This window comes from Xenopus tropicalis, chromosome 1, assembly GCF_000004195.4.
Source record: "Xenopus tropicalis strain Nigerian chromosome 1, UCB_Xtro_10.0, whole genome shotgun sequence".
In the NCBI taxonomy this organism is placed as follows: Eukaryota; Metazoa; Chordata; class Amphibia; order Anura; family Pipidae; genus Xenopus; species Xenopus tropicalis.
The window spans coordinates 90,437,463-90,465,404 of record NC_030677.2 but is presented as its reverse complement, the minus strand read 5'-3'; the positions used below and the strand labels follow the sequence as shown (position 1 = coordinate 90,465,404).

At 42.1% G+C, this 27,942-nt stretch overlaps 1 protein-coding gene across 6 annotated transcripts in view; it reads left to right on the top strand.

Moving 5' to 3' along the window:
- adgrl3 (adhesion G protein-coupled receptor L3) overlaps positions 1-27,942 on the top strand; it is a 1,193,186-nt gene that overhangs the window by 442,444 nt on the left and 722,800 nt on the right. For 5 of the 6 annotated variants that reach the window (XM_031903589.1, XM_031903595.1, XM_031903614.1 and 2 more), the window contains 2 exons: positions 22-822; positions 7,738-7,803. In XM_031903589.1, coding sequence (XP_031759449.1) covers positions 22-822; positions 7,738-7,803 — 867 coding nt within the window. The remainder of the gene's footprint in view (positions 1-21; positions 823-7,737; positions 7,804-27,942) is intronic. The other variant, XM_031903606.1, reaches the window with a different exon arrangement.

Here is a 27,942-nt window from a genome sequence, read left to right as displayed (position 1 = left end):
CTTGTGTTTGTTTTTTATCAGTTTTTCTTTGCCCTGGATTGGTAAGAGGTGTTTACCAGAGCGAGCATTTGTTTGAGTCTGATCATCAGTCTGGTGCTTGGTGCAAAGATCCTCTGCAAGCCTCTGATAAAATATATTATATGCCTTGGACACCATACCGAACTGATACATTAATAGAGTACTCTTCCAAAGATGACTTTATTGCTGGAAGACCAACAACAACTTATAAGCTTCCTCACAGGGTTGATGGTACAGGGTTTGTAGTTTATGATGGAGCTCTGTTTTTTAATAAGGAACGCACCAGGAATATTGTGAAGTTTGACCTTAGAACAAGAATAAAGAGTGGAGAAGCCATTATCGCTAGTGCAAATTATCATGACACATCTCCTTATAGGTGGGGGGGGAAGTCGGATATAGACCTTGCAGTGGATGAGAATGGACTGTGGGTCATCTATGCAACAGAACAGAATAATGGAAAAATTGTCATAAGCCAATTAAACCCTTACACATTGAGAATTGAAGGAACATGGGACACAACCTATGATAAAAGATCAGCTTCTAATGCATTTATGATCTGTGGAATACTGTATGTGGTAAAGTCGGTTTATGAAGATGATGATAACGAAGCAACTGGAAATAAGATTGACTATACTTACAATACTGATCAAAATAAAGATGGATATGTAGATATACCTTTTCCAAACTCATATCAATATATTGCAGCTGTGGATTATAATCCAAGAGACAACCTTCTTTATGTCTGGAACAATTATCATGTGGTCAAATATTCTTTGGATTTTGGAACCATGGATGGTAAATCAGGTATGAATGTTTTGAAATATTAACTGTTGGAAACATTTATTAATTTAAATACATCAATGCGTTTATGTAATTTGTAGTAAAAGTAATTTTACTAGCAAAGGCAATGATTCTGCACCATTAAACAAGGCAGGTAATCAACAGCTGTAATCTGCCAAGTAACGTATCTGCATAACTTTCGTACTTAGTGGTAACTTCAGCCCTTACAGGGCAATGGTTTGAGCTGCCAACTCTGCCCCCATTTGGCTGCACCATCCCTAGTGCATTTTCTGCCCAAAACCTATGGGGTGCCATTTGTACCAAGCACATTTTTGTATACAAAAATTCATTCTGTGTGCACAAAACAATACCTAGTACACAGAATTGAAGAATGAGAGCAAAATCAATTTTGTGCACAAAAGGATATCACTATATTACTAACTCCATTTTGTAAATTTTTACAAGCATTCTGTATCACAAATGTATAAAATCTATACAACAGAACCAGTTACTTACAGAATGAATTATATAAACTTTAATTCACAGAGGCTTCTTGTCACAGCTACTAAATGCCAGAAATTACCCTGCCATAGACAATACTGAGAATTGCCTCTGCAACATATGTAGACACGATTATTTGTAGAGTAGCTGCTACTAGTAGCCCGTGTGTCTTCAGCCTAAGGGAATTGGCAGAAAGGAAGATTAGTCGCCCGTGATAAATCTTCACTACCGCAGGAGACTATTCTCCCCAAAGTGCCATCTCACTGGCAAGAATGTAAATTGCCAGTGAGATGGCATATGCTTCACTTAGATTTTCTTGTGCTTTGCAAGGAAACTTTAGGTGACTTTGGAAAACTGAAATGATGCATATGCCATCCTACTGTTGATTTACATTCACACCATTTATTTTGGTCCTTCTTTGCATTTTTCAAATGTTGGGATGCTATGCTAGTGTATTGGTAAGACAGAGTTTTTCCTCAAATAGTATATGGCACCTATAATTTTCTAGATAAGTAATTTGGATCTCCAAACCTTGTCTACTCAAAAATCATGTAAACATTAATAAAACTCTATAGGATTGTTTTCCCTCCAATAAGGATTTGTTATATCTTAGTTGGAGTCAAGTAGAATGTTTTATTGTTTATTGTTATTATTGTTATTATTTATTGTTTTATTATTTAAAAGTAAAGAAAAGGGAAAAAGGAAATCAATTTTAAAAAATTTAACAATTTGAATAAAATGGAGTCTATGGATGATGGCTTTCCCATAATTCAACAGAGTTGTATATTGTTTATCTGTGTATAGTATGTAGTGCCAACAAATAGGTGGCATTCTAGAAAAAGTACAGACATATTTGCTGGAAAATAAGTTAACCTTTTATTTATTATTAAGAATTTCAGTTACGCTCAGTGCCATATGTTTTTTGAACATTTTTTGCTCTCGCATTATAGGGGCAATTACTGGGGGGGGGGGGTTAGTTAAGGTAGGAAAACTACCTTGTTTTTGTGAATTTCTACTTCTGGGACATTTCCACTTCCGGAAATTTAGAGCTCTAAATACCAAAAACAAAATTTGCTATGTTTCATGATATATGGATTTATACCAGAAAAGCCTTGTGTTTCTTAAAATGCCAATACCATATATCAGGGCTGTACGACCCCCCCTCTGTGCGGCCCCCCCCACCTGTGTGGCTGCTTTGATGGCTTACTTTGTGGAAGCTTTAAATGGTATCACTACTGAGAGTAACAGAAAAATTCTGGCCCTCGGTACCACAGAAGTTGGACAGCACTGCCATATATGTATAGTTTTATGAATATTTCTGACTTTTATAGATCAAAAACTCCTTACTGAATTTTCAAAGCACTACAACTGAATACGGCATACTTTAGATTTCAAAGCCAAAAATCCTGGAATCCAGGAATCCATTTATTTTTAGAAAGTACACAATCTGCCAAATACAAAATAGGTAACCATGTCTTTCTACTCATAAGTACCAAACAGCAATGTTTTTCTGAACTTGCAACCATAAATGCTTGTACAAAGCCACTGAAAGAGAGCCACACTGCAGTACTTGCTGCTGAAAAGTGCTTTAATTACACAACATATTTCGGCCACTAAGGCCCTTCATTATGTTGTTTAATTAAAGCACTTTTCAGCAGCAAGTACTGCAGTGTGGCTCTCTCTCAGAGGCTTTGTATAAGCATTTATGGTTGCATGTTTCACACATGGGGGGGTGTACACTGATATTGAGAGCTGGATTTTTAACCCTCGACTGCACGGTTACCTTCACTGATTGCGCTTTTCTGAACTTCTGAAGTTTCTGTACAAATTTCTGAAAATTCTAAAAAATTGCCTCAGAGCATCTTATCTCCTACATAGCATTAGTTACCGAGAAAAATACATCCTAAATATGATGTATGATATAAGTCAAGGCTCCACTGAACAGTTTGATGCACATTGTGCATAGGATCACCAAAGCCCCGAAGATCACTTCAGCTACTGAAAAGTCAACAAATTTACTGTATTTTTTGGGGGTAAAAAAACACAAAACAATATGGCAATGCTTTCGCATAATTGGTGGTTTTGTGAAATACCTGAAAATCGCCTTAAAGGAGAAGTAAAGGTAAAAATTAAGTAAGCTTTATCAGAAAGGTCTATGTAAATATAGCCATAAGCACTCACAGAAAAAATTTCTTGTGTCTGTAATTCCTGTGCCAGAGACACGCAGCTTTCTGCTCTCTCCTCAAGAATGCTAAGAACTCACTCCCCCTTAGGAACATGGATCTAAGCCAATCAGCAGGAAGCTGACTCATAGTCTTACTAACTGAGCATGATCACTTGGTCTGGGTGTCTGTTTAGGAGCGAGGCATTATGGGAACTTTCTTTACACAGCTCAGCGTTTTTTCTTCCTGTTTGGCTTCTGATCTTCTGACCAGGCGAAATATGGAGAGACTTAAGGGTACTATTGAGACAACTGAAGGCATGCCTGCAGCTTGAGATGAACTCTTTACTAGCGTTTCCTTCTCCTTTAAAGCTTCCACAATATCTCCCTCATAGCATTAGTTACCAAGTACAAACATCCTAATTATGAAAGCCAAGGGTCCACTGAACAGTTTGTGCATATGATTACCAATGAATCTGGTATTTAGAGAACCCAAAATGAAGTTAGTGCAAACATGTTTCATGGCATAAATTTCTACTACCAAAAAATACATTGCCTGATTTATGTGTGGTTAAAGTGGGAAATAAGTCAGTTGACCCCTGTAGATTCAAATTTCTGAAAAATCATCACAAAGCTTGCATTTTACCCCATTATATAGCCCACATTTTGTAACCTATCAACATAAAACATTCTCAATATGAATGTCAGGGGTCTACTTAACAGTTTAATGCCCAAAATGTATAGATTTACCAAACTATGTGGCATGCAGAGGCGCCTAAATCAATATACAGCAGACAAAATTTCCATGGGCAAAAACAAATAAGAAAGAATGCAGAGTGCAATAAAATTGCTAACCCCCCCCCCCCCCAAAACCCACTAAAATCATTGCTTTTTTGTGTAATCTGCAATCAGAAACACAGTTTAAATATTTTGACTTTGGCAAGTTAGTTTTATGGATAAATTCAAGTGAATAACACCTATGCAAACTGAAAATGCAATAAAATGATAAAAAAAATGCAATTAAATTACTAAAAATGCACTGAAATCACCCAAAATTTAATATGTGCACCGCAATAACATACAGAAGATAGTGATAAGTATGCTTAAAGAATACAATATCTGTAATGGCAATAAAAATATTTCCACAAAATCCACTAAATTGTATGTGTACACTTGGCAAAATTCATGTGCAAATAAGTGTGAGTGCTGTGAATGTGTGCTGATGTGTACATGGTATGTACACAGAAGCAGGCCTGAGATTTATGGCGCCCAAAGCAAGTGCCCCCCCTCCCCCCACTCCCACTTGCTCAATGACTCCTCAGTATGCACCACCATGAGCTTGTGCAGGCATGCACACATCTCCCAACGCAAGCTACACAAAACAAGGGGAAGGCAATGAGAAGTGATATGTGCCCAGTGCCCTCCACTAGGCACATGTAAAGTATTTTGTGTAGTTCATACAATACCATATTATGAAAGGAAATTCTATGTGAACACTTCGCTTATTGGATTTCTTTTCATCTCTCCTTAGGTTGAAAAGAATTTAGAACAAACACACATAACACTGTCATAAAAGGGTATTGCTGAACTACAGTATATAAAGTCAGTGATATCATAGAATATTTTCTTTAACAGCAGGGTCAGACTGGGGGTGTGAGAGGCCCACTGGGGCTGCTACCCTTGGGGCCCTTGGCCACTCACCCAACCTGCCCACTAACCCTCCCAGCCCTGCTTCAAGTCCAAATTAGTTCTCGCCCCACAATAGGTTGTATCCTTTTGCCAAAAGATTTAGACCTCTTGAGGCCAGTACAGGATGACTATTAAAAATATACATTGACCATACAGTGAGATGACACTTTTGGAGGTACATATTTAAATTTAGATGGTACATCCATATATATATCCATATATAAATGCCTGTTTCTTAATAATTAGGTAAAATATATATGCTATATAGCAGTGCTGTCCAACTGGCGGGCCGCATGCAGCCCGCGACCCCCCTCTGTGTGGCCCCCCACCTGTCTTGCTGCTTTGATGGCTTACCTTTGTAAGCTTTAAATGGTATCTGTACTGGCCCCCTGCATGGTTAACACCTCAGATTAAGGCTGTAAACCCCCTGTATTGTTTAAATGTAATCCACTGTGTTGTTCACACCTTTTAATCCCTGCATTATTTACCACTTGCAGTGTTCACACCTCAGGCTCAGGCTGTAATCACCCACATTGTTCACCTGTTCACACCTCAGACAGACTGTAGGAGCAGAAGAAACCCACAAATAAACCCTGCACACTATAAAAAGAACATATACTGTGGTGGTACTGCAATTAAAAAGTTTTTTAATATATAGTTATTGTGCAGACTGTAGGAGCAGTGCCAGCATTGCGTCACTGTAGGCTGCCTGTGTGTGCCATACTCTGCCTGCCCTATGCTGCCTGTATGTGCCATACACACAGGCAGCATAGGACAGGCAGAATATGGCACACGCAGGCAGGGTAGGGAAGGCAGAGTATGGCACACACAGGCAGGGTAGGGCAGGCAGAGTATGGCACACACAGGCAGGGTAGGGAAGGCAGAGTATGGCAGGTTTTTGCTGTACTACCACCATTAATATGGCTATGGTCATGTGATAACATGGGTGTGGTTTCAAGTGGGTGTGGTTTTAAAAAGGGGAGTGGTCAAAACTAGCTTCCATTATCGGCCCTCCACTCGGTACCACAGAAGTTGGACAGCGCTGCTATATAGGATTACAACCCAGATAAAGACTAATACAGAGCAACATATAACTATAATTTAAACATACAATGTCTATGAAAACCCAGTACATGTATCTTTGTGACAAGAGACCTTATCTGAAACAGCCATTCTGTCATTTGTCACGCACATTCTCTACCATACAGACAATGAAAATATCTCCAAGAATTGAAATAATGCAAGAAATACACAGAAGGACACAACGGAATTTAGAATAGCTGAATCTTGAATTAGAGTTAATCAAAAGTATTTTTTAGTTTCAGCTATATATATCAGATCTCATATAAATCTTACAGTAAAAGCCAAAAAAGTGTTTCTTATACCATTCAATTTATAGCAAAGCACAGAATAACTATAAAAATGCTTGGGGTTGATTTCCCCTTAATTGCATTACCCACTTTTATGTAAACCCAGGACCTAGAAAGGATATGATCTAATAACCATAAACAGGCGGGGTTTCGGTGCATGGGTTAAATATCTTCATAGCAGGACTGGGTCAGGATGAATTAGTGCATAGTCTAAAATGTTTTGATTTTCCTGTTGACAATATTGATATGTATGGAAAAACATTATTTTCAGTACAAGTAATAAAGCCACCTAAATAGGGACAGTTGGCAGGTCTGTTTTATTTACTTTAAAGGAACAGTAACACAAAATAAACAAAAGTATAAAGTAAATAAAATATAATGTACTGTTGCCCTATACTGGTAAAGGCTATGTGTTTGTTTCAGAAACACTGAAAGCTGCTGTAGCAGGGGTCCTTTATAACCTCTACTGGCTCTCCATGGGGGCCTCCTCTTTTCCTAGTGGTGCACAGGCGCCCCCAGCCAATCGCATTGCTCTCCAGACTGTAACTGGGCTAGATGATGTCACAGACAGAAAAACAAGGTAAGGGTTCTCTGATCCCTTACACTATATAATACTGTACTAATAAGATTATTCTTTTCTTACAAAAAATCTTATAAAACAGATCAGTAATCATATAAATGTAACACAGTTTAGTTTTTATAAAATAGTACAGATCTGATCCACTCCAATACTTCCCAGCTACAGTAAGTGCCCCTACCCCATGAGGGTGTTGCACCAGATTTCTTTTTCTGTTACCCATACTGTCTCCCCAGTGCAACGTATATGAGGTGTGGCTGGCCCCCACAATTTATAGCTCTGTACCTCTTACAAAAGGCAACATTTTCATAACAAATAAAAGGTGAAATCCATAAAATACAATAGTTTTCTACAGCGTCTATCTGCTATTTAACCTGTGCCATTTAGCCATGTTTCATCTTGAACGGTTACACCACAGCTTCTTTATATAAACTATAGTTCATGCTACAGAACATAATTTTTTCATTTATTTCATGCACTTTCATTTTTTGGTGTTACTGTTCCTTTAAGATAATTATTTTATGGACTTGATCATTTACATATTAAAGAGACGGCTAAATAAGTAAGTACAGATCTCTGTTGAAGTGCATTTAAGCTTTAGTGTGTGATTTTATATATATATATATGGTTTTTTTTTCTAGGTCACATTTCTTATCTTGTTCCATCAAATCGCATAGAATCTGATATAGAGAGGATTCCAGCAAAAGGTGAGTTTTACATTGTATTTGTAAGGGCATACAGGTCTAGCTTAGCTGCTTAACACTTCTATGATCAGGATAACATACCTGCATTTAAAATTCATGATTAGATGTTTCCTTAGAAAATGGTCAGGCTGCTTGGCTGTCTGGCTATACAGACTGTAGAAAAATAGCAAACAGCACCTTCTTGTCTCCATTAAAAAAACCTTTATTTAATACACATGGCTTTTGGATAAAGCGAAGTTTTTAGGCCTACATCTGGCCCTTTCTCAACCTTACCAACCACTGAAAAAAGCAAGCCTTTTATACAAGACATTGTCACGCCATCTACTGGTTGTTATTCATAGGCACTTTACAGCATCTAATTAGAGACAAAACTTGTTACATTGCCACATTTGTATACAAAAAATGTTACTTCTTTACAGATTATCCAGTGTTACCCAATACATAGTACCTGTTAAAACACACAATTTAAAACCAGATAAAAACAATTACATTTGAAAAATAGCTTGCAGACCATAATATTCCCTATTTAGTCCTTGGGGGGTCAGGGTCTCAAGTCTCCTAATCCACATAGCTTCTTTTCTTAATACCATTTTTGTTCTATTTCCTCCTCGATGTAGTTTGGGGACATGATTCATCTGGAATTTTAGTTGTTGAACCCCATGGATTCAAAACACTATGGCTATACAGACTCCCAACTGTCCTGATTTTCATGGGACAGTCCCTCTTTTGACAGCTCAATCGCAGTCCCGGATTCTTACTGAAAATCCTTCATTTCCCTTTGATCTCCTGCACTGAACGCTAAAAAAGATACAAATGTTCTTAAACATAATTATAAAGTAGCTTTTGGCAGAGAGTACAGAAAGTTAACAATCTATACCTGCACTTAGATACATTGTTTCCCACATTTAATTAAAAGTAGGTTTTGGCAGAGAGCCCAGAAATGTTACCAAGCTTCATCTGCACTTAGAAACATTGTTTCTCACATTTAATTAAATAAGTGGACTTTTGGCAGAGAGGCCAGAAAGTTAAAAAGCTACACCTGCATGCATCCAAGATGGCCACATAATAACTAAGCTCTGCACCAAAGCTCCTGCAAATCCCCGATATTAGCAATCCACAGCTAAGAAAACAACCACCGGGGAAACAATCCTCTGGCAGATACCCATCATGGGGAAGCGAGGCAATCCCCAGCAGAAAGACTCAATGGATCACTACACGGTAAAGACTGAACCCGCAGCATTGATGGACCATGGCCTACCTAATGTTGCTGCGCAATCCTCATGCAAAGACGCCACTACACAAGCATCTACCCTACAGGAGCCAACACTGGTTACAGTGGATATTCTGGAGACACAGCTATATACATAAAAGACTCCATTGCAGAGGCCATCAAGGAACTGTGGGAGCGGGTACAAAGCCTAGACAATCGCACAGAACATTTGGAGACTGCGACTGAGGAAATCACACAGCACCTCTCTCTACTGGAGGAGAAGAACAGAAACCTCAAAGACGAAGCTCAACAAAGGCAGAACCTTAGGATCCGAGGGATCCTGAAAGAGGTAGGCCCACCAGATTTAAACACTTACCTGCTTTCCCTGTTCCAATCTCTTGTCCCAGAGCTAATGACTGAAGAATGGCACCTAGACAGAGCACACCGCTCGCTATCAACTAGGGCCACCAGTCTAAAACAACCCGGGATGTTATCCTATGCCTACACTACTTTACTACAAAAGTGATTATGGCAACTAGGAACCAGCACAATATCTACAAGGGATCCACCTTTCAGATCTTCAATGACTTCTCCGATCACCTTAGTCAAAAGGAGGGGCCCTCAGACCAGTCATGATGATGCTTTGAGAATAACAAATCCCCTACTGGTGGGGATTTCCATTCCGCTTGACCGCAACTCATAATGGCACCCAGTACTCAATTAGAGACCCAGTGGAAGGTGCAGCTCTTTTGAGAAGACTAGGCCTGAAAAATCGCTCTTCACCATCCAGAGCCTCTACCCCTGCTCCTACCAGCACATCCGAGTGGACCCAGGAAACACCACCCCACCAGGCCTCGCCCTGGTCCACAAGCAGCTCTACTAAACATTCCCCATCTCCAAAAACACAAAGACAGACCTGACAGGAGAAGCCTCATTACCACTACTTAATTTGCAGGTAACTGCTGCCAACTAGATACCGACTAGGGAGCTCTTTGTCGGATGGTATCTAAACATCACTAACAACCATCATTGGATGTCTACCCATGTCACAACATTGGAAGGGATGGCCTTCCCTTCACTAGGAGCCATATGTTTTCTCTACAGAACCTGGGGGTCCTTAAACTGCTTAAAGGAGATGGGAAGTGTACAATAGCTACTATCTAACTACAGATTATGGTTAAATCTGTTACTTTTAATGTGAAGGGTCTAAACAGTGTATTGAAAAGATATCTGCTCTTTAAAGAGGCGCATAGGCTTAAAGCCGACATTTTGCTGTTGCAGGAAATGTATTTCCGTGCTTCCGATTCTCCCAGACTGATCTCTCTGCAATATCTCATCTCATATCTAGCTTCTGCCTCCACCAAAAAGCTGGAGTAGCAATATTGATTCACAAACCTTGCCCAATCCAAATCCATAAATTTCACATAGACCCAAAAGGACGTTATATAACTCTCCACAGCTAAATCAACACCAGGAATCATCTTAGCATGCCTCTATGCCCCAAATACAAAGCAGATATCTTTTGTAAACAAAATAATGAAAAAAATTCCTGTCCAGCCAAACTCACTTCTCCTGATAGGAGGGGACTATAACCTGTTATATTCACTGTCTATGGATCATTGGGGGAGAGCGAGAAAGGAGTTCTAAACATTTTAGACAGCTTATATGCTCAAACAGATTATATGCATGGCGAATATGCCACCCCTTGGAAAAGACATAAACCTTCTGCTCCCACCCTCATTGCTCCCAACAACGATTAGATTATATGCTGATAAATCATGAAACACTGACATCAATGAAACAAGCTATCATTCATCAGATTACCTGGTCTGACCATGCCCCAGTAGAGGTTACCCTAAACATATTACTAGCTCCCCAGAAGCCCAATCAATGGAGACTCAATGAGTCCCTTTTAACTAACCACCAGACAAGATCCCAACTAGAGGCAGGCCTTACAGACTTTTTCACCAGAAACAAGGACTCAGTTTCCTCACCATTCACAGTATGGGAAGCCCATAAAAGTGAAATGATTGCCATTGCCACATATCTAAAAAAAAACAGGAGCCCAACACCGAATTTCCCTAACTCAAGAACTGAAAAAGGGAAAAAGGCTGAACATAAATTCAACCAGAAACCTACTAGATTAGCAACAATTACCTCATTAAGGGCACAACTAAAGGATCTCGCTATTATTCAAGCCAAAAAATCAATTACATAGACACGTCAAATATATTACTTATATAACTATAGGCCTGTTAGTCTGACATCAGTAGTAGGAAAAATTTTGGAAGGGGTAATAAGGGATAGGGTACTTGAATACATTGCAGTTCACAATACTATTAGTTTGTGCCAGCATGGTTTTATGCGTAACAGATCTTGCCAGACTAATTTAGTCGCCTTTTATGAGGAGGTGAGTAGGAACCTCGATGCTGGAATGGCAGTTGATGTCATCTACTTGGACTTTGCTAAAGCGTTTGATACAGTACCTCACAGAAGGTTAATAATCAAATTAAGGAATATTGGCCTAGAACATAATATTTGTAATTGGATAGAGAACTGGCTGAAGGATAGATTACAAAGAGTGGTGGTAAATGGAACATTTTCTAATTGGACCAGTGTGGTTAGTGGAGTACCGCAGGGGTCAGTCCTTGGTCCTTTGTTTTTTAACTTGTTTATTAATGACCTGGAGGGGGGCATAGAGAGTACTGTTTCTATTTTTGCTGATGACACAAAATTGTGCAAAACTATAAGTTCCATGCAGGATGCTGCCGCTTTGCAGAGCGATTTGACAAAATTGGAAAACTGGGCAGCAAACTGGAAAATGAGGTTCAATGTTGATAAGTGCAAAGTTATGCATTTTGGTAAATGCAAACTATCTACTGAATTGTAGTGTGTTGGGGGTATCCTTAATGGAGAAGGATCTAGGGGTTTTTGTTGATAACAAATTGTCTAATTCCAGGCAGTGTCATTCTGTGGCTACTAAAGCAAATAAAGTGCTGTCTTGTATAAAAAAGGGCAATGACTCAAGGGATGAGAACATAATTTTGCCCCTTTATAGGTCCCTGGTAAGGCCTCACCTTGAGTATGCAGTGCAGTTTTGGGCTCCAGTCCTTAAGAAGGATATTAATGAGCTGGAGAGAGTGCAGAGACGTGCAACTAAACTGCCATAAGGGGATGGAAGATTTAAACTATGAGGTGAGACTGTGAGGTTGAGGTTGTTTTCTCTGGAAAAGAGGTGCTTGCGAGGGGACATGATTACTCTGTACAAGTACATTAGAGGGGATTATAGGCAGATGGGGGATGTTCTTTTTTCCCATAAAAACAATCAGCGCACCAGAGGTCACCCCTTTAGATTAGAGGAACGGAGCTTCCATTTGAAGCAGCGTAGGTGGTTTTTCACGGTGAGGGCAGTGAGGTTGTGGAATGCCCTTCCTAGTGATGTGGTAATGGCAGATTCTGTTAATGCCTTTAAGAGGGGCCTAGATGAGTTCAGAATATCCAAGGCTATTGTGATACTAATATCTACAGTTAGTACTAGTGGTTGTATTTATAGTTTATGTATGTGAGTGTATAGATTGGTAGGTGTGGGTTAGGTGTGCTGGGTTTACTTGGATGGGTTGAACTTGATGGACACTGGTCTTTTTTCAACCCTATGTAACTATGTAACTATGTATGGCAACAAAGCCCATACTCTCCTAGCTCGTAAGCTACGAGATCATCAAACAAAAAGCTATTCTAGCTATCCACAATAAACAAGGGGCCACAATGCACACTAAAGACCAGATAACTGAAGTCTTCCGAGCCTACTACAATACTCTGTACAATTTACTATTGCTTACACCAAAAACATCACAAACCATAAAACAATCCAAGACCTACTCAACCCTGCCACTTTCCCCAGAGGCATTATTCCATCTTAAAGGACAATGAAAGGTTAATATAAATTAAAAGTAAGTCTAAAGGAATTCTTTTTAAGTACTTACTGCATATCTAAATTCCCAGATCCCTGCTTGCTTATCTGAGATATGGTGCTGGCAGCCTACAGCAGTGTGAAGACTACAGTGACATCACTGAAATCTCTCTGTTCTTCCTGTAGGCTGCCAGCGGCAGCCTTCCTGTTTTCTGTCTCCTGTTCTGAGCTACACATGGCCACCAGCCAATCAGAAGTGGATCTGGCAGAGGGGAGGAGGGGAGGGAATGAAACACATGTGCAGTAAGAAGTAAGGAGGGAAAAGAAGAGAGAATACCTTTTTAGAGATGGCTGCCTGTTCTAGAAAATGTGAAGTAAGTGTGACTGAGTAAATATTTGATTAGGTGAGCCAAAAGTGTGGCATTTTTACTAAACAATAGGAGGACTATTGGGCAGTATGATTTTTAAATTTTGACTTGCATTCTCCTTTAATGAACACATTACAGAAGAGGAACTGAAACAAATGCTCATATTTTCCCCAAATAAAAAAGCCCCTGGCCCAGATGGCCTTACCTACCTATATTATAAAACATTCTACGACACATTAAGCCCCTATCTACTAGAGATAATTAACCAGACACTACAGGGGGCGGCCTTGCCCAGCTCAATGCTATTTTCATATTACCTTAATTCTAAGGGCTCTGGTACATGGGGAGATTAGTCGCCCGCGACAAATCTCCCCAGGCTCCTTAACTATTTTGAGACACTACAGGTACAAATCCCGCTCCCCATACTCAAAATGATACAGAAGAGGATAACAAAATTTATTTGGGGGATCCAAAAAGCACAGAATCACTCACAAAATCCTAAGCTCCCCCATCTTATGTGGGGGCTTGGGTGCCCCTGATATACATAAGTATTATCTAGCAGCTCACCTACGCCAAGCTGCGGCATGGTCAGACAGGGAACAATGTGGGAAATGGGTGACTCTGGAAAATGATAATGGACAGCCATATAATATTTCCTCCCTGCTATGGAATACAAATATACCCTCGGACATAAAAGGAAAGCTCCTTAGTTCCATAAGGCTGACCCTCTCATGTGGAAACAGGCAAAAAACCATTATAACCTTACTCAGAAACCATACAGACTAACCCCAGTGTTCAGAAATCCATGCTTTCCTCCAGGTATTGCCAAATCTTACTCTAGACCCTGGAAAAACCTTGGCTTAACACAACTCAGGGACTTCTACGATGCCTGAACCCATAAACTATATATATTTCAGGACCTCCAGACAAAATTTGACATCACCAACACTTTGTCATATCAATATGTACAGATCCATCATTTTATACAGCAATCAGGAGGTACCCAACTGCTACTGGAACACTCCCCATTTAACTCCATTGTATCACCCGAACCTCCAGAAGAGGTCTTATCTCCAGTATATAGAGCTTACTTACTACCCCTTCTGAGAAGGACTTTGTCAAGTATAAGTATATGCTCAAATGGGGACAAATCATAGAAAGAGAATTGCCACTTACCACATGGAATAAGATATGAGACAACCTCAGGAAAGCCTCAGCATGTGTTATACACAAGGAAACAAACTAAAAAACTATAAAATCCTAATGCACTGGTACATGACACTCGTAAGGCTGCATGCCATATATCCGAACACACCCTCCATATGCTGGAGGCAATGAGTAGAAGAAAGCACAATAGATGGTATCAGCTCTAACATTTCTATTGGGTCTTCCATTCCCAAAACTTATAAACCATGTTCATAAATAAGCTAATCTAATACTAACCGCAGCCAAAAGGCTACTTGCCTGGAACTGGAAGAAAACAGTCCCACCGACAAAACCAGAACTAGAAACTGCAATCTGGGACATACGCCGAATGGAATTTCTTCTGCGTCCTATGTCAGTACACATGGGTAGCATCGCCCCTCCCCCACAGGAGGTAGGACCTATACCAAGCCAATTAAAATGAATCCTGCCCTATAAGACCACCTGACTTCCTCCTCACCACCGTTATTTTTTGTCCTACCGGACAGGTAGGTAGGATCTCCCTCCTCACTTTTTTTCTTTTTTTTTTTTTTTCCTTTTTATTTTTTATTTCTGTGTAGACACAGAGGGATGTTTCCCGGGTAATGGAGAAGAATTTACCTGATGCCCCAAATACGCAAAATGTTCAAATTGACGCCTATTGGGAAGAAATGCAGGTTGGGCATACCCATGGTCCTAGCCTTGTGCTAAAATAGCCCCCCTGCACTACGCCCAACTACGTATAGTATTTAAACTGATGCCTATTGGGTTGGCTACAGGTGTGGGTTTTTTCCACATTTTTACCTGTAAGCTAACTTAGCCTCCATTTTTTCCTATGTTTTCTTTTGCGAGGCTTTAAGGACTCCTGCCCTGTGAAATGATTGAATTAAGGGCCATGGGTATGGATATGGGCTAGTGTCAGCCTAGCTTGAATCCGGTGAGTATGATTCCTCAGTTTCCACTATGTGTCGTAACACTCAGTGCACTGGGAAGCTTGCATACTAATTAGCAATTGCATCCCTCAGCTGAAAGCTGTCAGGGTTCTTGCTGGAGGTCCCATTCTGCAGACGTTCACTTTCATCTGGTAAGGTGCATGTGCTTCTTTTGCTTATAATTTCAATACCCACTGCAGACACAGTGGGTATTGTGCTCTTTATTACACCAGGTGCTTCCATAGCTGTTTGGTGTTGCACTACTGCAGCAGTGTGGCTTCTCCTTCCTCTCTCATATTGTGTGCTCACAATTCCCCAGGCTTTTACTGGAGTTTGCATTCTGCTGAAAAGCAATACTTTCTGGTAAGCTGCTTGTGTTTTCTTGGGGCACTTTGCTAACTTTTGCTAGTTTTTTATCCTGAGTCCTCCTTGCAGACACAGCAGGTATTTGTGCTCCTTATTTTACCAGGCACTTCCAGCACTGGTTGGGGGTTGTGCTGCTCTAGCAGTATTATTCCTCCTTTTCTCTCTGTTATTATGTGCATGTTTCCTATAAGCAACCTTCTCGGGGTTCTAACAGGGATTTGCTTTTTTCCACCAAGCCAGTGCTATCTGGTAAGGAGCTTGTTTTCCTTTGGATCTTTTACATTTTAAGTTTTATTGTGAGCCTGAATCCTCGGGGCAGACAGGTGTACTGTGCTTTTTACAGTATTACTCATATGTTTCTCTATAGAGATTTCTTTTCTATCTGGTGGCTCAGGTGTGAGCCTAGTTGTAGTTCAACCTCTCCCACTGAGTGTTGGTGGCTGCTTGGTTCCCATCCTCCTTAGGAATCCCATGTTTGGGTGTATGGGCAGGTACTACTGCCTCCTTTCTGTCTCCTGTGTCCGCTGGCCCCTGTTTTGGCCCTTGGCCCCTGTGTCCCCTGGTGTGTGTTGTGGCCCTTGGCCCGCGTGTCTGCTGGTGTGTGTTGTGGCCCTTGGCCCGCGTGTCTGCTGGTGTGTGTTGTGGCCCTTGGCCCGCGTGTCTGCTGGTGTGTGTTGTGGCCCTTGGCTCGCGTGTCCGCTGGTGTGTGTCGTGGCCCTTGGCTCGCGTGTCCGCTGGTGTGTGTCGTGGCCCTTGGGCCGCATGTCCGCTGGTGTGTGTCGTGGCCCTTGGGCCGCATGTCCGCTGGTGTGTGTCGTGGCCCTTGGGCCGCATGTCCGCTGGTGTGTGTCGTGGCCCTTGGGCCGCATGTCCGCTGGTGTGTGTCGTGGCCCTTGGGCCGCATGTCCGCTGGTGTGTGTCGTGGCCCTTGGGCCGCATGTCCGCTGGTGTGTGTCGTGGCCCTTGGGCCGCATGTCCGCTGGTGTGTGTCGTGGCCCTTGGGCCGCATGTCCGCTGGTGTGTGTCATGGCTCTTGGCCCGCTCTGGGTGCTCTTTGGTAACCATGGTTCATTTGGCCACTAGCCCTTTATCTTACCTGCTTTGGGCTTGTGTGGTGCTGGTCCTTGTCATTGCCCTTGGCCCTTGTATTGTCTTGTATTGTATTGGACTTGAGTGGTCACGGGCCCTTGTTGTGGCCTTTGACTCATGCACCCTGGGGTTTTGGTTGGCCCTTTGCTTGCATGGCTGCGGGTCCTTACTGTTGTGGCTTTCTTGTCCCTGGATGCTTGTGGTTGCTGACCTTTTCCTGGGGGATTGGCTCATGCGTTAGCTGATCTCAGGATAGCCTTTGGTGTTGGTTGTCTTTTGGGCCATGGGCATGCATGAGGGTCTGCTCTCTGGCTTTTCTAGAGAAGACTAGGGTCATTGCCTCCCGGGACTTCTGACTTGGTTCAGTGCTCCAAAAGTTGGCATACTTGCAGTGGGAGTGCTTATACATGGATTCACATTCGGTGTTTGGCAATGTTTGGTTGTTTTGGGTGCTATGGCGTGTGTGCTAGCAGCCTTCCCTCTCAGGGTTTTGTCTGTGTGGTTGTTGCATTGGCACACCAGTTGTGCATTCAGGCCAGCTAGCTCGTGCAACATTGTTTTGGTGTGCATTGCCTGGCTTCTGTGCCATTGGCTATATGCATTTTGACTTTTTGGTTCAGAAGGGTGTGCAAACTGTTAGTTGTTTTAGCATCAGCATTTGCTTGCACAGTACTTATACCAGTGTTACTGGTTCATTAGCTTCTTATGTTCCCCAGTTTGGTTGGGCTTAATGGCTTTGAGTGCTGCAGTGTCTCTATACAGTTGGACTTCTTCATGTTGCATCAGCACTTGTTGGGTCTTCTTTTGGTAGGTGTAGACAGTTGTCCACTCTTTTTTTGAGCTGCTCTCATTGAGCTGTGGAGTAGATGCTTGCAGATGACAAGCTTTATTTTCTAGGGCCACTGTTTGGGGCTTAGGGTCAGCAGGGTCATGCGCTTTGGGTCCTACGGGAGAAAAGCGCTTTACAAATGGTTGTTGTTGTTGTTTTGTTGTTTCTTAGCCCCAGCACTAGTGAGTTTATTATCCTAGTTGTTGCCAGTTTCTGGTGTTGGTAATATATCATCTATGCTGAATATATATGTTAAATAATTTTCAGTGGTTCTCTTGGGGTAATATACTATCTATGCTGAATGTATATGTGAAATCATTTCAGTGGGATCTCATGAGAAATATACCATCTTTGCTGTAGGTATAGGTTAAAACATATTAGGGGGTAATATTCCATGTTATTCTCTCTGGGGGTTAGTGTCTGTAAACCATTCATCAATAACGTGTGGTAGGTTCCAAACTGACCACCTGGTAGGCTTTTGTGTAGGGTGCCATCTTAGCCTGCAAGGCTTGTGGCTGGTTGGACTTGTCGAGTCGTTCTCCCTGGGTCTATCATGCTTAGCTACATGCTTCCCCACATGACTTCTGGCACTGTTCAGGGTTTTAGGGGTCTAGGATATGTGCAAGCCCTTAGGTACTCTGTAGACATCGGGGGGGAGGGGGAGGGGGAGGGGGGTGGGGAAGTGATACTATCTACAAGATGCATATGTTTTGCAGGGGAATACAAGAGGGCTACCTGCAATAGCTTGTCCTGGTCTGGTACATGTAGAATGTTGACTGTGTTTTCTTCCCCTGCTAAGTCTCTTCCTCTGCTAAGTCTCTTCCTCAGGTGTTTACTACTTTAGCTGTTCCAGTAGTGATTGCTGGGAGAGCACGTTATTACAGGTGTGCTGATAAGTAGTGGAAGTGGGAAGGCCTTCTGGTCTGTTGCTATCCTCTTCCTTAATGGTAAAGTATTTAGTCCTTTTTCCCCAGATGTGGGTTGCACACTCGGTATCATTACTTTGGTTTGGGCTTTGTCTTTATAGAGTTCTAGTCCTTTCTCTGGCTATTCACACAGCTCATTCCTCTTTTATTTCAGTCCAGATTCCTGGGCAGATAGAGTTCACAGGTCTATACCAAGTACTTGTTTCTACACCCCACGGTAGGGTTTTCTCTTGGTTTGGGCTGTATCTGGAATAGATTCATATTCTGAGATCCAGACTTCCTTCCTTTGTGGAACTTTTACCCTCCCAATTAGCTTGCTATGTCCCAGAGAGTGTTGACATGGAGTGACCAGGGAAAAGGGAAAATTGTATCATGCTTACCGTGATTTTCCTTTCCTGGCCACTCCATGTCAAGATTCCCACCCTTTCTTGGTAGTTTCTAGAAGCTTATTACTAGACGCCGGAGTGGAGGTTGGGCTTTGGGGAGGGTCCTTCTGATGGGAGCAGAGGGGAGGGGCTATCCCAGAGAGTGTTGACATGGAGTGGCCAGGAAAGGAAAATCACGGTAAGTATGATACAATTTTCCCTTATCTTGAGTATGCAATGCAGTTTTGGGCTCCAGTTCTTAAAGGAACAGTAACACTAAAATTTATCGTTTCACATATCCCTTCTAGGAATTTTATTTAACACACATACCATATAGAAACTGCAATATTATAACTGGGCATTGAATAAATAACATTACCAGTGATGCATAGGACATAGTTAACTGTTAAGACTGCTTGACTTCCGCTTTAAACCGGAAGTTCATTTCCCCACATTGCTTCACTTTCAGAATCTGCCTTGCCAGTGATTAATGGCTTTATTTTCTTGCTGGATCAGAGAGAGGGAAGGGTGACGGAGGCCTTCTTATCTCCTGCTGTGTTTTGTAGCCTGTGTGATCTAAGCGCTCTGGCTGATGTATAGAAGTGATATTTATAATGTAAATTTTTTGTGTTACTGTGCCTTTAAGAAGGATTTTAATAAGCTGGAGAGAGTACAAAGACATGCAACTGAGCTGGTAAAGGGGATGGAAGACTTAAACTATGAGGTTAGACTGTCAAGGTTGGGGTTGTTTCCTCTGGGGAAAGGTGCTTGCAAGGGAACATGATTGCTCTGTACAAGTACCTTTAGAGGGGATTATAGGCAAGTAAGGGATGTTCTTTTTTCCCATAAAAACAACCAATGCTTCAGAGGCCACCCCTTTAGATTGGAGGGTTTTTCAGAGTGAGGGAAGTGAGGCTTCCTAATGATGTTGCAAAAACAAAAATCATTGGCTTTCCATAACACCGCCACCAATCGTAAAAATTCCAATATTTTTTCCATATGGACTGGCTGGAATCAATTAAAAATAAAGAACAAGGTGTAGATAGTGTCGACACTATGGCATTGGTGTATGTCCTCACTCCCACAACACATTAAATGCCTCATGGTATACACTTTTAGAAACACTACTTGTTATTGAACAACCCCCTAATCCTTGAAACAAACTCATACATACTGCAATTAAGCAAGGAGATGGACGATAGCAGAGATCACCCCCCAGAAGTCACCAAACCAACCAATTGTTGTATTCAATCCAAGTGGATTCACCTTGAAAGATATTAGGTAATCCACCCAAGGACTAACAGTAACTTAGAGTGCTTAAATAATATAATCAAAGTGTAAATATTGTCACCCATAAGATTACTTGTCTTACTTTGTTATATTGTTATTGGTTAGACTGTTAAATAATTAATGTTAAATCTTATATGTATATCTATTTTGGTATCGGGAAAAATAAAAAAAATCTTAAAAAAAAAATATTATATTATGCACCCGGTTTTCCACAATTTGCTTAGAAATGTTTTCAGTGGGGGAGTGGCAACAACGCAGACCTGAGGAGGACCAGCTTCATCTCTGCTCTGCCCCGGGAGCGCTTTAAGGTCGACAATCACCATCATTGTGAGCCAATATCGAGGGACATCAGCAAGGGCGGGCCAAGCCGACCGGGTGCCCTAGGCAACCCAGTCGTCCACCTCGCCCCTGCACGTTCCCCCTCCCCCTTGTGTTTTGGCGCGCATTCGGAGGGGGGGTGCAACGCGATAATTCATTGCCCCCACCGCGTAATCACAAGCAGCGGGGGCAATGACAAAGGAACTAGGGGTAGGCAGGAGAGGTTCCTGTCTGGCGCCCCCCCCAATCGCTGCACCCTAGGCAGCTGCCTCTTCTGCCTACCCCTACTTCCGGCCCTGGACATCCGCACATAGCACACCCCAAACAGACCCTGACTCTGAGCAAGTGGAACAAGAAACGCTCTCATTAGGGCAATATTCCAGTGATGCGATCATGATCAGCTGTTTCAAACCGCTTCTGCAATCTGAACTTTAGGAAGTAGCTGATATTATCACTCATCACGCAGGAGATTAAGGAACTGGGGACCAGAACAGCGGCTGTAGAAGATAAGGTCGATGAGCTGGTGGTAGCACAGACCTCTGACCATAAAATAGCTGACCTTCAACGACAAATGAAAGACTTACAAGACTGCTTGGAGGATACTGAAAATTGGTCACGCAGAAATAATATTTGCATCTGCGGCCTTCTAGATACTTTCATTAACTTTCAAGGGGAAGTCCTGCTTCTTTTGGCAGAATTGGTTCCAGATCTCCCCTCCGAGCATCTAATACTGGACATAGAGTCCATAGAGCACTGGGCCCAAGATGGGAAGGCAACCCCCCTAAGGATATTATTGCACAACTCCATTATTATATGGCTAAGGAAGCCATTATGCAAGCTGCAAGAGCCGCTCCACAACTGGAATCCAAAGGTACCAAATACACTTTGTTTACCGATTTGTCAGGAGTCATGATACAACCTCAGAGGGAGATGAAACTGGTCACAACAATCCTGCTGACTAATCGATTAAAATATTGTTGGGGATTCCCTTTCAGACTCTGATTTTCCTATAAGAATAGATTGTATTCTCTCTGTACACCGGAAGAGGGTCTGGACCTGCTGACCGAATTGAAGCTGACCACCTTTCCTTCTGCTTCGCCACAGTCAACCAAATTGACATTAAGCAAAAATCAAGCTTTATTTTTATATTCCTTTTTCCCTCCAAACCTGCATTTCATTACCGTTACTGTTTGCAGTTAGGCTCACTATTAGCTTTTTTTCATATGTATCTGAAAAGTTCTCCCGTGGGAGCCCCCCATTTTGCCTAATTTAACTTTGGCCTTCCCCCATTAAGAAGGGATTACGTGCTTCTTTTCCCTCAAATAGAAAATGAATGCTAACGTTTTAATGCTTATTGTTTTCTTCCCAATAACAATTATGCCGTTTATCTGTGCAACTCACAATGTTAAGGGGGTTAAACTCCCCAATTTAACATTCCAAGGCCTTCCATGCATGTAGATGGAGTGTTTCTCCAAGAAACACATTTTTCTAAAAAAAAAATCTATCCCAAAATTCTTTCATAGAATGAACAGTAACGCCAAAAATGAAAGTGTATTTAAGTATTTAAAATATATTGGATGTAGTGATCTCTAATGACCCAGAACGTATAGCAAATGTGCAAGTGGTTGAACCCCTGGGTAATAGTGACCATAATGTTATTTCATTTTGATGTTTGGTGCAGTAAACAAATTTACACGGGGGCAACAAAGACACTGAATTTTAGGAAGGCAAATTTTAGCTCCTTAAGGGCAGCGCTTCAGGGCATAGATTGGGGCATTATGTTTCCTGAAAAAAACACAGAGCAGAAATGGTTGTCATTTAAAATGATATTAAATCATTACTGTTCTCAATTCATTCCATTAATAAGAAAAAGTAGAAGTGTTAAGAATCACCCTATGTGGCTTAACACTGAGGTAAAGAAGTTAATAGGGAAAAAAGGAAAGCTTTTAAGAAATATCAGTCAGAGGGGACAGTAGCTGCGTTTAATGAATATAAACACTATAATATAAGAATATAAGTGTTGTAAAACAGCAATCCGTAAGGCAAAGATAGAAAATAAGGAGCGCATCGCGGCAGAGGCCAAGATTACCCCCAAAAAGGGGGTTGAGGGTGTGGCCCCATTGAGTTATAGTAACAATATGGTTACAGCGGATACAGAAAAGGCAGATGTGTTAAACCAGAGTGCCAAGTCCCACCCAAAAGCTGCACTGTTGCCTCAGCTCCAACTACACAGTGGTTAACACAGGATATGGTGCTTAAAGGGTTACACAAGATAAATGTAAACAAGGCACCGGGGCCAGATGGAATACACCCTCGGGTACTGAGAGAGCTAGGGGCAGAATTACAGTGGCCCTTGTTTCTGATATTCTCAGACTCGCTTTCATCAGGTATGGTACCTAGGGATTGGAAGAAGGCGAATGTCATTCCTATATTTAAAAAGGGAATAAGATCTCAGCATGGCAGTTATAGGCCTGTAAGTCTGACATCCGTGGTGGGCAAGTTATTTGAAAGCTTGTTAAGGGATCACATACAAATTTATGTACTGGAGAATGCCATTATGAGCAGTAATCAGCATGGCTTTATGAAGGACAGGTCATGTCAGACCAATTTAATTGATTTTTATGATGAGGTAAGTAAGAAGCTGGACAGTGGGGACGCAGTAGATATAATCTATTTGGATTTTGCCAAAGCATTTGATACCATTCCCCACAAACGACTGCTTTCTAAACTAAGGTCTGTTGGTCTTAGTGAAGTCATTTGCACATGGATAGAAAACTGGCTACAGGATCGGGTACAGAGGGTGGTTGTTAATGGTACATTCTCTACTTGGAGTAAGGTTCTCAGTGGGGTCCCTCAGGGTTCTGTACTGGGTCCACTTTTGTTTAATTTGTTCATAAATGACTTAGGGGAGGGTATTATAAGTAATTTATCAGTGTTTGCAGATGACACAAAACTCTGCAGACCAGTCAATTCTATCCAGGATGTGGCATCCTTGCAGCAGGATCTTGACCAACTGGCAATCTGGGCAGCTAAGTGGCAGATGAGATTTAATGTGGATAAATGTAAGGTCATGCACCTGGGATGTAAAAATATGCAAGCCACTTATACCCTTAATGGGACTGCACTAGGCAAATCCATAATGGAGAAGGACCTTGGAGTCCTTGTAGATAATAAACTTGGCCGTAGCAAGCAATGCCAGGCAGCAGCTGAAGGGCAAACAAGGTTTTGAGCTGTATTAAAAGGGGTATAGATTCACAGGAAGGAGGGGGTTATTCTTCCCCTTTACAGAGCACTGGTAAGGCCCCATCTAGAATATGCTGTTCAGCTGGTCTCCAGTGCTCAAACGGGACATGATTGAGTTAGAGAGGGTCCAGAGAAGGGCAACTAAGTTGGTAAAGGGTATGGAAAGTCTCAGTTATGAAGAAAGATTGGCCAAGTTGGGTCTGTTTACACTGGAGAAGAGGCGCTTAAGAGGTGATATAACTATGTATAAATATATAAGGGGATCATATAATAATCTAATGATTTATTTACCAGTAGGTCCTTCCAACGGACATGAGGGCACCCACTCCATTTAGAAGAAGGGAGGTTCCATTTAAATATTCGGAAAGGATTTTTTACTGTGAGAGCTGTGAAGTTGTGGAATTCCCTCCCCGAATCAGAGGGACTGGATGCACCTGGATCAAAGCAATGCTTCCGGGTGCATGCACAACTTGCAGATTTTTAAAGTAGAGGGGCAGATTTGTGTGGAACTAACCTTAAGAATGCAACCCTGATGTTTCTGGACTACAGGTCTTCGCATTTTTTAAATATGATAAGTTACTATTAACATATATATAGTACCCAGGTTTTTAAAGGACAATGAAAAGAAAATTTACAGTGGGTGCCAATGTGTTAGGCATCCCCCAGTTACTACAAATGGCTACTTAAAGGTGGCCATACACAGGCAGATAAAAAAGGCACTGACACAACAAGTCACCAGCCTATTGGCCCGTGCATGTGGCCATCAGATAGCCTTACCTGACCAATATCTATCCAAAAAGTGGGTATATGTTGAACGGGCAGGGCATCTGCTCTTTCATGTGGTCCTCACCCCAATGCCCTACATCCCATCAATGTGATACCCAAGGCTAAACAATTTGATCAATTCAATATTACTATCTAAATCACTATCACTATATCACTGTCTACACATCAGTGCACTTCACTTACAAGGAGCAGATCAGTTTGGTTACATTTGCAAACTGTTAGACCTTCGGTCTTGCTGCCACTCATTTTCCCAGATAAAGTAAACAGTTAAACAAAACCAAGGGAAAGAGGGTTACAAACAAACTTTATACCTTGTTTTAACCCTTTCGCTGCCAGCCATTTTGGTCAAAGCGGAACTTCTAGTCCCTTGTCTCCTGAACGTGCCAATACCAAATATATATAGTTTTATGAAGATTTCTCACTTGTATAGGTCAAAAACTTCCAGCAGTACACTACCAAATTTCCAAAGCACTGCTTCAGAAAGCTGCATACTTTAGTTTTCAAGGCCAAAAAATCCACTAACAGAAGGTTTATCCCAGAAAATTACACATTTCTGAAAAGAACAGATTCTGTCATTTCAGCTTCTGCAAAATCAACACATTTACATCCTTTATGTGGGATAATGGTACAAAAAAAGTACACACACCCCAGAAAGCCATATATTTTTGGAAAGTACACATTCCCCTAAATCACATAAAGTCACATAAATGTGTACACATTTATTATTTTTTTTTTTAAACTGGGTAGATTTTATTGAAACCAAAGCATTAGCAATAGCACAAACAAGGTATCACTTGCAGGTTACAGAGCAGTGTTACATATGTTTACATATTCACCATAGCATGTAAAAAGATAACATTGGTTGCATCAAACAGCACACATTTTATACAGAGTGGTGTAGTGGTTGGTCCATCCCTCTAACAAGTGGAGTGCCCTAGTGTATAATCATAACCGTGGGGGCAGGCTTCTGGAAACCATAAACCCGGGGGGGGGGGGGCAACGCTGGTTTGTCTTGTGTTTATATGGCAGGTGAGGGTTGCCAGTTGGCATGTGCACAGTGAGTACCTTTCTTGCATGCATGCCTCATTAGTGGCTTTCAGCCATGAGTCGTAAGTTGGGCCTGTCTGCGCCTTCCAGTTGAGGGTTAGTTGCCTACAGGCAAGGAATAGGGCCTTTGCTAGAAGTGTCCTTTAGCCGTGATTTAACTCTAGGCCAGAGGTTATACCTAATATGCATAATTTTGGGGCTGGGGTGATGTCGGTGCCTGCCACCGCACTCAGCTTAGCAAGGATCTTAGCCCAAAAGGTTGTCAGCAGTGGGCATGACCAGAGAGTATGTAGGAGGGTGCCCGTTTCTGCCTGGCACCTGAAGCCGAGTGGGGACGACTCAGGGTATATTTTGTGTAGTTTTTCAGGGTGGATAAGGTAGAGCTGGATCATCTCGTGCCTACAATTGATAGACAGTTTTTGGGGAGGCTAACACCTCTTTCAACTGGTCATCTGATATGGGGCCTAGGTCATCTTCCCAGGCCACCCTGCATTTCATGGTAGAGAGTTTGTGCCTGGCCTCCATTATATATTTGTATAGGGTAGAAATCTTGCATTTTTTATGGCCCTTTCTTATAAGCGAAAGTAGTGGGTCTTCAAACGTGGCTAGGAGAGACCTATTGCTTAGGCGATTAAGGGTTGTATGTACCCTGTGATATAGTAACCATTGAGAGGATGGTAGGGAGCAATGTTGTCTTAGAAATGCGAATGGAGCTATCTCACCCACCTCCCATACATCTTGAATGGAGGTGATGCCTGCCTCTAGCCATTGCTTTGGGGGGGGGGGGTTTCTGCCAGGTTTCCCAGAATTTTATTGCGCCACAGGGGAGTAGAGGGGTCAATGGTGCTGGTCCTAGTAATTTTCCGGGCATCAACAAAGGCCCGTCGTACTGCTGTCACCAGTGGGTTGGGGGGGGGGGTAGTGGTGTATGGACCAACACTACTTGCCATGGGGCTACATAAGGGGGTAACAGTTCCTGCCAAGAGCCGTATAACGCAGAGCAGGGACGATCTGGAGTAATTGGGCACAGTTGTGACAGTTGCATTGCCAGGTAAAGAACTTTGAAATCAGGGAGGGCCATCCCTCCTCCGGTTTTTGGCCTCTTTAGATGCAGTAGGCTAAGCCGGGAGTGGGCCTTTCCCCAAATAAATGATCTCATGCTGGTGTCCAATTTGCTAAAGAATGTTTTCGGGGGGGCCGTTGGCATGTGCCACAGAGCATACATAATTTTCAGTTGAATAAACATTTTAATCAATTGTATGCGCCCAGCGGGCCCTACTGGCAGGTTGCCCCAGGCTGCAAGTTTGGTGCCCATCCATTCCACCATCGGGCCCAGGTTTAGGACATAGTATGTTGATATAGAGAGCGCTATCTCTACTCCTAGGTACGTGAATTGGTTTGCGATCGGCAGCGGGCTAGCAGTGAGTCTAGGCCTGCTCTGTTGCGAGTCAACTAAAAAGAGCAGGGATTTAGCCTGGCTAGCCTTTAACCCCGAGACTGAGCCAAATACCTCCGTGAGCCCTATTAGTTTGTTTAAGGATTGCCCCCTGTCCCCTAGATATATTAGTGTGTAGTTGAAGTTTATCAGTGCGGTTTTGGGATATCCAGCCCTGTATTCTGGGGTGTTGTCTAACAGCCGCAGCAAACGGTTCAATTGCAATTGCAAATAAGAGTGGGGACAGGGGGCAACCCTGACGAGTGCGCCTGGTAAGGCTAAATGGGGATGCGTCATCTGTACCCACTCTAAGGAAGGCGGTGGGCGATTTATAGAGTAACTTGACCAGATCTACAAACTTCGTGCCGAACCCAAATTTATCTAGAACGGCCACTCGGAAGTACGGCCACTCGACCATATCAAAGGCCTTTGCTATGTCCAGAGCTGCTATGGCCCTTTCCCCTGAGTTAGCATGTGTAAGTGTTAGATTCAGCAGTAACCTCCTAATGTTCATGGCTGTCGTTTTGCCCGGCATGAACCCCAGTTGGTCATCGGTAACAATACTGCCTATTATTTTCTTGAGACGGTTAGTCAGCAGTTTAGCCAGGATTTTTACATCAGCTGTAAGTAGGGACATAGCAGATAACAGATAAGCTTTGTAGAATATAATGGGGTTTTATCTGTTATCTGCTAAGTAACCTGTGCCTTTTCTCCTGTAAATGGCTGCCCCCATGGCTACACAGAAGCTTTATTCATATAAACTATAGTAGTCTTTCTAAGGAAAACTCATCAGTTGTACCAGTACAGAGCAGCATTACATTATATAGTAACTACTTTTATACAGTT